At 44.9% G+C, this 15,372-nt stretch overlaps 1 protein-coding gene across 9 annotated transcripts in view; it reads left to right on the top strand.

The window, feature by feature from the left end:
- The window catches only part of plekha6 (pleckstrin homology domain containing, family A member 6), a 329,654-nt gene that overhangs the window by 265,305 nt on the left and 48,977 nt on the right, over positions 1-15,372 (top strand). For 7 of the 9 annotated variants that reach the window (XM_041195222.1, XM_041195224.1, XM_041195221.1 and 4 more), the window contains 4 exons: positions 765-940; positions 2,180-2,647; positions 6,133-6,613; positions 9,705-9,788. In XM_041195222.1, the coding sequence (XP_041051156.1) occupies positions 765-940; positions 2,180-2,647; positions 6,133-6,613; positions 9,705-9,788 (1,209 nt within the window). The remainder of the gene's footprint in view (positions 1-764; positions 941-2,179; positions 2,648-6,132; positions 6,614-9,704; positions 9,789-15,372) is intronic. The other 2 variants (XM_041195223.1, XM_041195227.1) reach the window with 2 other exon arrangements.

Raw genomic sequence — 15,372 nt, 5'->3', positions numbered from 1 at the left:
GATCCCTGGCCTGAAGAAATACCATTTCACATTCTCCACTGAGCACTGAAATAATGGAACAGTGAAAAAATAAGAACGAGGTGAACGATTCAGGCTTAAATGTAATTACAAATTAAATGCAGTTACCAGAGAGAGAAACACAACTGGAGATTCACTTGTGAGTGGGTTTAATGATGATCTTGTCTGGGAGGTCATGTGAGAAGGACTGCTCCTCCATTTTACGACTTGCAGTCCGGGTGACCTGAAAGGGGCCACTAATAATGGCACTATTTGAGACGATTAGGGAATGAGGGCAGCCTGTGGCTGGCACTAAACCAGCTTAGCTGGATCCACGCATTCTGACATGGGGATGCCAGTCATGAGCCTCAGCCGGGCCACAGCATGAATTTTGTGGCTGTTGGAATGATGCCAATGAGCCCTCTGGAACACTTGTCACTTAATGGATCCAAATGTGAATTTAGGTGCAAATGCCAGGCATTGTGGATGCCCTGGGGTTGGCAATCTCTTGCCACAAGGGGTTCTTCCCTTTTGGTCCTTCCAGAACCCTCATTGGCAGTGCCTGCTGAAGACTCATTGTAGATCAGAGAAGAATATTGCTCAGCATTGATGCCAATCTCAAGTTGGTAGGAAATGTGATGCAAGCATGTAGGACAAAATGGGTTGTTACATTCTAGTTGTGGTTCTCTCCCAGTCTAATTTTCTTTCTCGAAGCAGTGGCTGGTTCTGTCTTGACATTGACGATTCTATTCCTATCTCTCCCACAGCTGATTGTAAACAGACAACCAGATGTTTTTCACAATAATGACTGCTCCGTTAATTGTCAGGCTGAGCATGCAGGCATCCGGACTTACTACTTGTGTGCGGAGAATAAGGCAGAGATGGAGGATTGGGTCAATGCAATGAATGCTGCAGCGAGCATACAGATCGTGCCCTTGAACAGGTATATCAGACCTGCAGGCAATGTGGCTGTGCTGCTCTGAACAGAGTCATTGCGCTCGTGTCGAAAATGAAGTGTGTTAGGAGTTTTGTGTTGGTGTTTATACATGCAAGTCAGGTTCAAAGGAACTACATCCAACCATGCCATCCCTTTCTTCCCTCAACCCCCCCATTGTCACACTGTCCTTTCCTGAAATATTTTTTATTCATTATCCGGTACTGGGCATTGCTGGCATAGCTGAATTTCCCCCTCTCCCCGTACAACTGAGTGATTTGCTAGACCACTTCTGAGGGCATTTAAGAGTTGGCAGGATTCTTTACCTAGAGGACATGAGTAAACCATTTTTGTTGTTTGATCGGCCTGATAGCTTCATGGTGATGCCCCTTAGTGATGCCAGCTCTTGAATTCCATTTTGTTCTTAACTGCAAACTGAAAGTGAATTCTCAAAATTGCCATGGTGAGATTTGAACTGGCGATCTACTGGATTTTCAGTCCAGGGCCTTGGGATTTTTAAAAAAAATTATTCTTTCATGGGATGTGGGCATCGCTGACAAGGCCAATATTTGTGGCCTGTCCCTAATTGCCCTTGAACTGAGAGGCTTGCTAGACCATTTCAGAGGGCAGCTAAGAGTCAACCACGTTACAGTGGGTCTGAAGTCACACGTAAACCAGATCAGATCAGGGTAGCAGATTTCTTTCCCAAAAGGACATGAGTGAACCAGATGTGTTTTTACAGCAATTAATGTTAATTTCTGAGACTCGCTTTCAATTCTAGATTTTAATTGGATTGAATTTAGATGCTGTGATGGGATTTGAACCTGTATCCCCAGAGTATTAGCCTGGATCCCTGTATTACTAGTCCAGGGACATAACCACCATCCCCACCCCACTTGGAGTAACTTAACCAATACAATATCATACCCATTCATTAAAGGTTGTACAACTGTAAGTACAGACAGTTGTGCTTGACTATCTTTGGGGGAGTCAGGTGGAAGTTTGTAGAACTCTTCCCCAAGTTAAATAAGTGGAAGCATAACCCTCGGTAGGGAAGATTGTACGTGATCTACGTCATCAGGTAGGCAGGAGGCTGCCGTCAATATTTTGTAGGGACTGTAGGGTTGAATAGGTGATACCTCATTCCCCTGTGCTCCTAACGTGTTGAAGTGAAAGGTCCTGGTTACAAAATACAGTCGGTCCAATTCAACAGACCATTAATTTGTCTATTTTCTGTTGTATTGGCAGCACTGGGATGAGTTATGAAATAAAACCTCCCTCGGAATCGAACCACACAAGCAATCATAAGCAACTAATTAAACCTGACTTGGAAAGGGTTAGAGATGAAGCGGATGGGTTTGAAAGATACAACAGGAAGAGCGAACAGAAGGACTCTAGCAACGAGCCGGTGGCCAAGGTTAATGGTGTGACGGTGCAGGAAGCACCTTTTGACCCCAGCAGCCCTGGTCCAGAGCTGAGAACTCACCCAGGATATGAGAGGTCTGAACAACCTAATGGACACAGCTGGCAGCATGCCTCCCCTGGTAGGCCTAGTGAAGAGTATTTGCAACAGGATGGGGTAAATACGGTACATCGACGGGGCTTTGTCCCACGTACTAACACTGAGAAAATGGCACAGCGTCAGTCCTCACTGACCCACTTACAGCAGTGGGTTAACATGCGCAGGTCTGCACCACCACAGGACGAACCGAGAAGGTGAGAGGACTGTATCTGTAAATCTACTTTAATTTTTATCCATTCACAGGATGTGGATTTCATTGGCGAGGGCAGCATTTGTTCATCATTCCTAACTGCCCCCCTGAGAAGGTGGTGGTGAGCCATTGCTTCAGTCCATTGTGATGGCTTCAGTGGCTTGCTAGGTCCACTACCTTGCTATTTGGAGTCACGTATAGGCCAGGCCAGGTAACGAAAGACTATTTCCTTCCCTGAAACCTGTTAGCGAACAAATGGATTTTTACAGCAACCGTTGGTTTCGTGGTGACCAGTCATGACCCTGGCTTTTTATTCCAGATTTATTTAACTAACTAAATTTTAAATTCCTTGTCTGCTGTGATGGTACTTGTCCCCTCATCCCGTCATCATTAGTCTAGATCTCTGGATTACTAGCCCCGTAATGTAATCATTATGCCACTTTACTTGCTGTGCCGACATATGTCACATGCACTGTAAAAACCAATATATCACTTCTTTTTTATGCTTTCCTTTCAATAAAGGTCCTATACATTTTGAAAAAAGAAAATTTAATTTATATAGTTCTTTTCATCACTGCAGGATGTCTTAAACGTGCTTTACAACAGTGAAGTGCTTTTGTAGTACAGTTACTGTTGTAACGTAGGAAGTGCAGCAATCAATTTGCACACAGAAAGCTTTCATAAATATGATAATGACCAGGTTATCTGATTCAGCGATGTGGTTGTTTTACTCTAGGAGGTCTGTTGGCAAAGGATAGAAACTGGAGCCAATCCTTACAGACTTATATATTTATTTACAGAATTACATATTACAAGCATACACCTCCTAACTCAGCAACCACAGTTATGGTCTGTGTCTATTTATAGGGAGATCAAGTATATTCCTAGTTAATGCCCGCCACCTGTGTACAATTCAACACAATTAATATACAGTGGTTGAGAGATCAATATGGAGAACCCTCTTTCTATTCTTTGATTAGTGTTGTGGAATCTTTTACATCTATCTGAGATTTGACCTCAAGCCACATGAGGAGATATTAAGACAGGCGACCATAAGCTTGGTCGAAGAGTTAGGTGTTATGGAGTGTCTTGAGGGAGGACAGAGAGGTAGAATGTCAGAGAAGAAAGGAATTCCAGAGCTTGGAGCCTAGACGATTGATGGGACACAGAATGCTTTGCCAGAAACAATGTTCAAAATAGAATCTGCTGTCACCTATTAAAAAGGAAGTGGTCACACATAATATAGAATTACATAAAGTTTCACAACACAGAAACAGACCATTCAGGCCAGCAGGCCAATGCCAGTGTCTGTGCTCCACATGAATCCCCTCCCACCCTACCATCTAACTTGATCAGCATAACATTTCATTCCTTTCTCCATCAGAACTAATCCTTAAATGCATCAATATTCCTCACCTCAATCATTGTGGTGGGAGGTTCCACATTCTAACCACTCCCTGGGTAAAGAAATTTCTCCTGATTTCGTTATTTGATTTATTAGTGATTATCTTATATTTATGTCCCTTAGTTTTAGACTGCCACACAAGTGGAAACATCTCCTTTATGTCGACCCTATAAAACACTCCAACGTTTCAAAGACCCCTATTAGGCCTCCCATCGACCTTCTCTTTTCTAGCGAAAAGAGTCGCAGCCCGTTCATTCTTTTCTGATAGTTATAACCTCTCCGTTCTGTAGCATCCTTATAAATCTTTTTTGTACTTTCTCCGGTGCCTCCAAATCATCTTTCTTAATACGGAGACCAGAACTAAGCACGGTACTCCAGGGCCCGGATGTTCAGCTTGGCGTGTGGGTATGTGCCCAACACACCTGAGCGTGAAATAGCACAAGGGTTGCGTCGAGCGAGCGTCCCAACGTCATCGCGATGTCGCGCAATATTTCGGGCGGGAGGCAGGTGGGTGGGCGCAAGAGCAGGCAGCTCGCCTGCCGACAATTCAGAGGCCTATTCAGTCCCTGAAGCAGGTGGTTAAGTAGAATTTTTCGTTGCCAGTCCAACCTTACGGTTAGCGGGTGGGCGAATAGGCCAGGCGGCCTTTGCATTTTTTGCGAAACCTCATCCACCGGCAGGGTGAGTTTTCCAACAGCGAATTAAAAAAAAAACCTTTTTTTTAAACTCATTTTTAACACGTCCCTCTCCGTGTGACTGAGTCACGTGTGGGGGACGTGTTTTATATTCATCGTAGATTTTTCATTTTTCATTATAAAAATCTTCGGCCCCCTGAGGCAGCTCTGTGCCTTCGGGGAGCTTTTCAGTGAGCTCTCCACCCCCCGCCCCCTCCCCCCCACCGGCCCATGCACAAACTTGAGTGCTCGCCCTCCTCCCGCCAACCCCCCACCCCACCCCACCCCGGCAGCGCTGAGGCTCCCAGTGCCCATTTCACACTGGCTGCCCATTAATTGGCATGAAATCACGGTCAGGGCCCGATCGCGGGAGGTGGACCACTGCATGGCCGCACTGTGGCCTGCTTGCCACGTCCACCCAACGAGGGGAAGATCCTGCCCCAAATGTGGTCTAACGAAAATTCTACATACGTTCAACATGACCTCTCTGCTTTCCAATTCTGTCCCTTTAGAAATAAACTCCATTTTTTTCTTTTTTGCACTCATAGCCCTTTATTGCCTCCTCATGTTGGGAATATGATTTAAGGGTCACCGTGCGCAGTAAGATGCTCAGAGGCTGACTTAAAAGGTTCTGAAGAAGGTTTCATGCACTAGAATTGCTGAAAAATCTGGCTGCACAGCCCAACCTGTTTTAGTGGCAGTGTCTGGTTATGCTCCTTGAGTGATGACAAAAAAGCCAAACACCCCCCCCAGAGAGGAGGCCAAATACATGAAATACCAGGTAGAGCGGTTCATCTGGTGGAACCTGAACCAGTTGGATGAGGTAGGTCAGTCACTGGACACCCTGGATAATTAGCTGACCGCAGTCGAGGCGGTTGAGCAGTGGTGGTGGTGGTGGTGGAGTGTTAAGGACATACAATGGAGCTCGGCGCCCCTAGCATAGGCAAGGGAAAGCTGTCTTGTGCTCTCATTTCTGACTGCTATCCAGCATGCTGTGCAGTGAGTGCATGTGGGGATTGAGAGAAGATGGACTTGGGATCTCCCATGATGCCCTCATGATTGAATGACCTGCCAACCCAATTGGCAGAAACAGATGTCATTGCTAATGGTATATTAACTATATTGTTAAGATACACTGGTGAAGGGCATTGTTTAATTAACTACTTAGAGCACTTATAAAGAGAGACTGCTGCGACAAAGGGTTGTTGGTTGGTAGGAAGCAGACATATGTACTGCTGCGTTCTGTGAGTAAACCCAGTATCCAGAAAAGTGTTAGTGTCTAGTTTCATACTTCAACTGGCTTGAAATTGATTTAGCAATGAAAGGAAATATTTCTGTCCATGCCACGGTTATTACAAAGAAGTTCTATATTGGTTAGCTTGTGGCCCTGATGGTATTTCTTTCCTTCAGCTCTCAGGTGTATCACACTCCAACCAGAGATGTGCCAGAATATTATAGACTGTTATCACCCTATTACCAAGAGGAGTACCCCCAGTTCACTCAACCTGGTGGTCGTCCAGACAGCATTTGCTCCGTACCAGCCTATGACAGAATGACAGCACGGTGGTCGATCGACGAGCGACAGTCAGCATTTCTGCCAAGGGACTGGCAGGACCGGCGGGCATACAGCGGGCAGGGCTCGCCCGTGTGGCACGGTGCGCAGCAGGCGTACGCCCACGAGGTCGATGGCGTCACTGGCACGATGCGGAGGTTGTCCCTCCAGCCCCGTTCACGCTCTGTGCCACGCTCGCCATCCCAGGGTCCGCTCGTGGTGAACCATGTCTACTCTCCGGTGAGGTCTCCGAGTGCCCGGTTTGAGAGGTTGCCGCCGCGAAGGGATGAAGCGTTTGGCCACCCAGCGTACACGCTGCGACGGTCTCGCAGTGCGAAGGTAACCGTTTTTTTTTTTACAGTGCGCACGCTTTCAACCGTCTGGTTGATTGTATGCAGAGTAAGAATGCGGAACTTGCTCACCATGTTCTTGTTTTTAATTCATTTGTGGGATGTGGGCATTGCTGGCAAGGCCGGTATTTATGAGCCATCCCTAATTGCCCCTGAGAAGGTCATGTTGAGTTGCATTCTTGAACTGCTATTGTCAATATGTGGTGTAGATACAGCCACAGCAGAGGGAACTTCAGAATTTTGACCCAGTGATGCTGATGTAGTTCCATGTCAGGATGGTGTGTGACTTGGGGGTGGTGGTGTTCCCATGCATTTGCTGCCGTTGTCTTTCCAAACGGTAGAGATCACAGGTTTAGAAGGTGCTGTCTACCTTGGTGAGTTGCTGCCGTCCACCTTACAGATGGCACACACTGCTTCCAGTGTGCATCAGTGGTGGGGAGAGTGAATGCCCAAGGTGGTGGATGGGGTTGCACTCAAGCGGGCTGCTTTGTCCTGGATGGTGCCGAGCTTCTTGAGTATTATTGGAGCTGCACCCATCCAGGCAAGTGAAGAGTATTCCATCCAACTCCTGACTTGTGCCTTGTGGATGGTGGACAAACTGGAGAGTCAGATGGTGGGTAACTCACCTTTGAAATCCCAGTCTTTGATCTGCCCTTGTGACCACAGTATTTGTGGAACAGTTGAGGTGAAGGACCTAGATGTATTTAAGGAGAAATTAGATAAGTACATGAGGCAGAAAGGATTAGAAGGATATGAGAAGTGGGTGAAGTGGAGTACAGGGGGAAGAAGCTCATGGAGCATAAGGACCAATTTTTTATCCTTTCATGGGATGCAAGTGTTGTTGGCAAGGCCAGCATTTATTGCTCATACCTAATTGCCTTTGAGCAGTTAAACCAGTTGGCTGAAGGGTTATTTCAGTGCTATAAATTCTTTGCTGTCTACGGTAAATGTTTGTTTTCACTCAGAAAGTTTAAACTATCCAGTAATTTGAAATTAGGCACTGAAACAGCACAGGAAGTTTTTAGAAAGATATTCATTCACTTATATAGCAACCTTTCACAGCCTCAACATTTACTGCTGATGAAGTTCCTTTGAAGTGCAGTCACTGCTGTACAAACATGTTGTACAGCCAATTTGAGCACAGCAAGGTCCCACAAACAGCAATGGGATAGTAACCAGATAATCTGTTTGTAATAATGTTAGTTGAGGGATTGGCCAAGACACTGGAGAAACATTGCTGCTCTTTTTCAGATTAGTGCCATGTGATCTTTTATGTCCACCTGAGAGGGCAGGCAGAGCTTTGATTTAATATCTATAAGATGGCACCTCTGACAGTGCAGCACTCTTTCAGTACTGCACTGGTGTATTAGGCTCGGTTCTGCGCTCAATTCTCTGATGGGACTTAAGCCCACAATCTTCTGACTCAATCAAGACTGATCCCAACTGAAATATGGTCGACACCATTTTGCATGATTTCAATTCAAATCAATACACAATTCAAACGTCTACACAGCTTCATTTTAATTATATGTTGATTTGAACCGAAAGATGCCTTTAGGGAAAGCTAGTGGAAAGTTGGATAGAGGGATTGGAAGTTAAGAGTTAGCAGCATCTGCTAGCTTGGAACATGAGTGTTGTCCTGCCAAAGAGGCACCATAAAGGCCCATACGTTAGGGAGCCACTGGAGTTACAGAATTAAATAAATTTGTGTATTTCAGTTTACCCTTTTAAGATTAAGAAGTGAAGCGATAAAATCCAGGCAGGTTGATCATTGTGGCAGACGGTGAATGCAAGTTCAAGATTAAGAAGTTAAATGTAGGAAGGAAAATCAGGTTGGAAATTTTTCCAACGCTCCCACTTATATGTTACCTTTAACATCGAGACAAGCATCACAAAGTACTTTTCGTTCAAAGGTTGCAGAATAAGTTACCAGGGAAGAAGATTGAAGTGAGCAGTACTATGGGGTTTGGGACAATTAGTGTGACTCTGGGGAGAAAAGGGATATGATGGGGAGGGGATACAACAGGAAGGAATACAATGGGAAGGTTCAACAATTAAAAAGGAGTGTGTTTGTTGGACCAAGTGACTTTTTCATCTTCATAAACATCTTAATATTACTTAGGAATATAGGAACAGGAGGAAGCCATTTAACTCCTCAAGCCTGTTTCGCTATTCCATGAGATCATGGCTGATCTGTGACCTGACTTCATTCTCCTCCTTTTTCCCCACATCCCTTAATACCTTTGAGTAACAAAAATCTGCCAATCTCAGTTTTAAAATTAGCAATTGACCTAGCGCCGATTGCCAATCGCGGAAGAGAGTTCCAAACTTCTACCTCCCTATGTGTGTTGAAGTGATTCCTAACTTCACTTCTGAAAGGTCTTAATCTAGTTTCTTTTTTTCACTATGCCCCTAAGTCTTGGACTCCCGACAGGCGGACATAGTTTCTCTCTATCTACCCGATCTGTTTCCCTTAGTATCCTGAAACTTTAATCAAATCGCCCTTAAACTTCTAAGTTCCAGGGTGTACAACCCTGTTTTGTGTAATTTGTGATCATTTAACCCTTGGGATCCGGGTATCATTATAGTAAATTTACATGGTACTCCCTCCAAAGTCAACGTATCTGTCTTAGGGTGAGGTGCCCGGAACTGCTCACAGTTCTCCAGAGGCTGGATTTAATGGAATGCCAGGGTCCCTGCTCTCCCGGCGAAAAAGTCAGGGGTGAACTCTCCAGGTATTTAACGCTCAGACAGGTGACAGCCCCTGCCCTGTGGTTCTGATGACTCTGGGTAAGTGGTACATTTGCAGCTTGTGACAGCATCACCACCATACAGGCATTTAAAAAAAAAGAGGATTAAAGAAACTATAAGAATCACAAAATCATCTGGCGACTTTGTTGTATAGTTTTATCAAGATTCTATTTGCAGCTTGAAGCATAGTTAACTACAGTGGCTTTTGCATTTCTATAGCGACTTCACAGGAGTTGGATAGGCCTTGCTGAGGACATTGGACCCGCTATAAACATAATCCAACTCTAACTGGGACCAGTTTTAATAAAAGTTGTCCTCTTTGTTTCCAGCAATACGACTATTCTGGAGACAGGAGACTGTCCGGGCTGTACCCATGCCACTTCGCTGCCTCTCACTCAATGCAGGACAGAATGGTACGTTCCTAACTGATGTGCAATGTAAATTCAGTTGGATTAAGGCTAGAAGGATTTGATAAGCAAATCTGTGTCTTCAAGGAAGGCGATCGCGTGGAATCATTATGCTTGCTTCAAAAATCCAGTAACTTCTAAAATCCCCTAGCTTTGCTAAATCTCAACCACGCTAATTTTGGCTGTAAAAACACCTTTTTTTCTGCTGGCTTATCTTCCAACCAGTTCCAGCCTGGAAGCTCCCAAAGATGGCTTCTGTTGCTAATTCCCACTTTCGAACAGTGGAAAAGGTGACAGTTCTCACCTTCAGGTGATAGCCCTTGGCTCCAGATTTCTAGCTGAAGGACCATTGGCAACCAGGCCTACCAGATCCTGGAACCCAACGACCTCATATGGCGGGCTCCTTCAACAGCACCATCCAAACCCACGATCTTTACCACCTAGAAGGACAAGGACAGCAGGTGTGTGGAAGCACCACCACCACCTGCAAGTTCCCTGCCAAGTCATTATCTTGGCTTGGAAATACATCACTGTTACTTCACTGATGCTGGGTCAAAACCCTGAAATTCCTCCCCTAGCAGCACTGCAGGGCTACCTCGACCATGTGGCCTGCAGCTGTTCAGGAAGGCAGCTCATCACCACCTTGTCAAGGGCAATTAGGAAGGGGCAATAAATACTGGCCTAGCCAGTGATGCTCACATCCCATGAACAAGTGGGGGAAGAAAAGGGACTCTTACGGGGCATAGACCCGAACAAGGACCTGTTGGGCCCCCTTGCCCACTTTGTGCTGTAAATTCTATGTAATTCTCACCCAGCGGGAATTGCCCACCAACGGGGGGCATCATGAACCTCTTTTCCTTTAGAGCAATGAGCTTAATCCCTGTTGGACTGGCTGAAAACTCAGAACATCAACTTCCTGTCTGAAGACAATGTGCAGTGAAATGGTCATTCTGTTATTTATCCATCTCAGGGCTAGTGGGTGGTTTATTATTTTTGTTGAAAAACTGTAGTCCATTCGAGTTACTCCTTCAACCTCACAACCGGGGCAAAGTTTGGAAGTCACACAAATTTACTGTTTACCAGTTTCTACCATGCCAATGGTAGCACAGGCAGAAGAACATATGTACAATAGTTGCTAAGATCCACTGTCCTCTTTGATTAGTCCCATCTGACCTCCCTCAGAGCCCTGGCGATTACCTCCACTGTTTGTACTTTAAGGGAGAGAAATTGCCAGTGCGTTAGTATGCCACCATTGCTGGGTCAAAGGTAAGGTTGCCACTGACCATTACTGTCCCCGCTGCCAGCAGTATATGTACTGCTGGGCATTCTATCCTGGTCCGTGCAGTGAATGACACCCTTGCAGTTTGTCAAACCTGCCTAAAACAGTGTTTAAAGGGCAGTAAAGCACTGCGGAGTGGCTGCGAGACATTTCCTACTGTAGAGTCACACAGAATTAGCACAATAGCCTGTTTTTGATGTAGTTTACAATGTGAATTGCAACCACATTGCTGTGGGTCTGGAGTCACGTATGGAACAGACCAGGTAAGGAAGATAGATTTCCTCTCCTGAGGGACATCAGTAAAGCAAATGCATTTTTATGACAATCCAGTAGTTCTGTGATAATGGGACTAGCATTTTATTCCAGTTTTAGTAGTTAATTGAATTGAAAACCCTCCAGCTGCCATAGTGGATCTGAATTCATGTCTCCAAAGTATTAGTCCGCGCCCCTGAATTACCATTCCAGTAACATTGCCACAATGCTATCATTCCCTCCATTTTACATGTTTATATTGCATCTTTTCACATAGAAAGATGTCCTAAGGCCCTTCACAGAGGAAAAACAGTTGGCAAACATCTAGAGCAAGTTTTGGAGAAATGAGTGGAAACATAGTTGAAGAGAGAGGTTTTGAGGAGCCCCTCTGGAGGGAGAATTCACAAGGTTTAGGGAATGTGTTACAGATTGGGGCATTGATGGCGATGTGGGAATTGAAGCGGTTAAAGTGGTGAAGTGGACAGATGTGGCATCGGAGAACCAGAGTACAGGGACCGCGAGAGATTGATCCGGCAGAGCTTGGAAAGGTCATTGAGCATGAGGATTTTGACTTTGAAGTGTTGAGCAGCAGGGAGCCAATAGAAGCCAGTGAGATTGTGTGTGACGGGGGGACAGGACTTGGTGCAGGACATGATGCTGGGTGGCAGAGTTCTAGACAAGTTGCAGACTTGGTCTGTTTTATGTCTTGAGTCCATGGGTTCACGAGTCAAGTAAACTCGAATTGCACACCTTCATAGAAACTAGGAGCAGGAGTAGGCCATTCAGCCCTTCAAGCCTGTTCAGTATGATCATGGCTGATCCTCTATCTCAACACCATATTCCCGCTTTCTCTCCATACCCCTAATATCCAAAAATGTATCAATTTCTTTCTTGAATATACTCAGTGACCTGGCCTCGACAGCCTTCTGTGGTAGAGAATTCCACAGGTTGACCACCCTCTGAGTGAAGAAATATTTGCTCATCTCAGTCCTGAATGGCCTGCCTGGTATTGTGAGACTGTGGCCCCTGGTTCTAGACTCCACAACCAGGTGGAACATCCTCCCTGCAGCCAGCCTATCTAGCCCTGTTAGAATTTTATACGTTTCAATCAGATTCCCTCTTAATCGTCCAAACTCTAGTGAATACAGGCCCAGTCGAACCAATGTCTCCTCATACAACAGTCCTGCCATCCCCGGTATCAGCCTAGCGAACCTTCGCTGCACTCCCTCTATAGTAAGTACATCCTTTCTTAGGCTGGGAGACCAAAACTGCATGCAATACTCCAGGTGTGGTCTCACCAAGGCCCTGTATAACTGCAGTAAGACACCCCTACTTCTGAACTCAAATCCTCTTGCAATGAAGGCCAAAATACCAGTTGCATTTTTAATTGCTTGCTGCACCTGCCTATTTACTTTCATTGACTTTTTTTTAATTCATTCATGGGATGTGGGCTTCGCTGGCTGGGCCAGCATTTATTGTCCATCCCTGGTTGCCCTTGAGAAGGTGCTGGTGAGCTGCTTTCTTGAACCGCTGCTGTCCATGTAGTGTAGGTCCACCCACAGTGCTGTTAGGAAGGGAGTTCCAGGATTTTGACCCAGTGACAGTGAAGGAACGGCGCTATATTTCCAAGTCAGGATGGTGAGTTACTTGGACGGGAACCTCCAGGCGGTGGTGTTCCCATCTATCTGCTGCCCTTGTCCTTCTAGGTGGTTGTGGTGTACAAGGACATCCAGATCCCTTTGTACATCCACATTTCCCAATATGCCACTATTTGAATAATACTCTGACTTTCTGCTTTTCACACTGAAGCGCATAACTTCACATTTATCCACATTATACTGCACCTGCCATGTGTTTGCCCACACACACTTATCTAAATCACCTTGAAGCCTCCTTGCATCCTCCTCACAACTCTCAACCCCGCCCAGTTTTGTGTTATCAGCAAATTTGGAAATATTGCATTTGATTCCCTCATCCGAGTCATTTATATATATCGTGAATACACTTATTAGTTGATGCTTGCTAATCAGTAATGGAGAGAGACCAACATAAGAACAAATTGTGATTGTTTATTGCAACAGAGGGCAGAGCACTAAATCCTTGCGTGCTCCCCAAACCACCTCCAGCTCAAGACTTGCATTTAGCCAGTAGCCCCTTTGTATATTGATTGGTCAGTACTGTCACATGGTTAGTCCGCTTGCATTCTCTTAAAGGTACATGGTATTCCACTTCACCACAATCTGTAACTGAAATCAGATTTAATTAGTCCAATTATATTTAATTACCAGGATTGAAAAAGCCAGTGAAAGCTCAAATTTCTTTAGTCTGTCTATGCTGCAGTCGGTGTTTGATGGAATTCGCAGTGTTAAAAACTGGCAGTTGCAGTTTAAGAACATCTCTGGCAGCAGTGCAGACATTAGTTACGTGGGCAGATTTTTGTGCATGGAGGAGTTGTGGTGAGCTTGGGCAGGCTTGGAGAATACTTTCATGCCTTGAGGAGTGAAAAACTCCTTTGTGAACTTGGCAATTGTCACGTCGCATGGTAATTAGTGGTTAATCTGCATCTGAAATTTACTTCTGATCTCCATGCTGTGTGACTTGCATTATTAGTGGTCGCAGTTCTAACTTGAAGACTGCTGTCTGCAGCTACAATGCACTGCTGTTTTCTACTGTGCTGTGTCAACTGATCCTAAACTAAGGTGATTGTTGGGCCACTTCAATTAATCTCAGTGTCCCTCGGCTAGGGTGTGGGAGGGAATAATCAGCCAACTGGTGATAGTTAGCCAGTGATTCCTGTTGGGAAATAAATCTGTGTGTCTGTGAGTCCAGAGAGGATAGGATTGGGCTCAACCAGAGGTCATCTGCAGGCGCTCAGCCCTGCTGACATCCAGTGTCTAGATTTACAGCTGAAGGAAGAACAGATATTTGGAAAGTGTTGTGAGTATCTGTGGAACCATACCCCAATGAGAACCAGGGCTTGGGGATAATCTGGACATTCTCTCACTACATCCTTGTACATCAGCTTGCCTGCTTAGATTTCTATCTGCTCTGCTGTATTCAATGTAGAACTGCATACTCATCATTTTCCTCCTGTTTATCCAACTCTCTTGACTTCAGTTATAGAGCCTGCTAGTGTCTACGTTATAGCCTTGTAATCAATCCCTACTGGGTGCTTTAATCTGGCCACAGCTCCCTAAACTCTGCATGTTGTAGATTTAGTACTGTATCTGAGATATTAGTTTGTGGGTCAAGATTGTCCCTTCGACCATTAAATATCAGTTTGGACAATGGGATCAATTCAGTTTCCCATCAAAGACTTGCCTTCTGAAGTCTTTTGTATTTGCAGTAAATGTAACAATTAGATTTAGGACAACCCCTGTACAGCACCACTTTGAAATGGTCAAACTGCTCATGAGAAGGATTGTTCAGTCCAGTAGTCTGCCTTATTTACTATATCTTGTCTGGAGTAACACAGTTTATAGCTGGGCCCTTTTAGAGTCTCTAATCGTCTGTTTCTTTCCTGTTGACTAACTCTTTGCTTCCTTCTTCGTTCTGTGCTGTCTAACTCTGCGACTCCTTTCTCCTGTGATGTGGCAGGATGAAATTCTAGACCTTCAGTTACAAAGGAAGCTAGAATTTTTGGACCAACAGGTGGGACTCGATGTGCTAAAGTGTCCTGGTGTCTGTTCCCATCGGTCAAAGGTGAAGTGACAAGGTTGTGAGTTGGGCCTAACTCTTGAGTGTGGACCATGTGAGCAAAGAGTTTAAGTCAATGGTTCTTTAAGATCATGAGAAACAACAATCATTGAATCAGAGAGTGGTACACCATAGAAGGAGATCATTTGGCCCAATGTGTATCTGCTGGCAATTAATTGAATGACTTTAAAAATATTCAACATCTTCTCATAATATAGGTTGTTATAAACAATGACATAACAGAGAACCAGTTTAGATGGAAATAATCCAAGAGCAGGTTAGGATGTGTTTAGTTATGTATATTTGTACAACATAGCTGAGATTACTGAACAAAGACATTGAAATCATTCATTTAGCATAATA

Source organism: Carcharodon carcharias, chromosome 9 (genome assembly GCF_017639515.1).
Source record: "Carcharodon carcharias isolate sCarCar2 chromosome 9, sCarCar2.pri, whole genome shotgun sequence".
Taxonomy (NCBI): Eukaryota; Metazoa; Chordata; class Chondrichthyes; order Lamniformes; family Lamnidae; genus Carcharodon; species Carcharodon carcharias.
The sequence above is the reverse complement of the archived record's forward strand: the minus strand, read 5'-3'. Positions and strand labels throughout refer to the sequence as shown.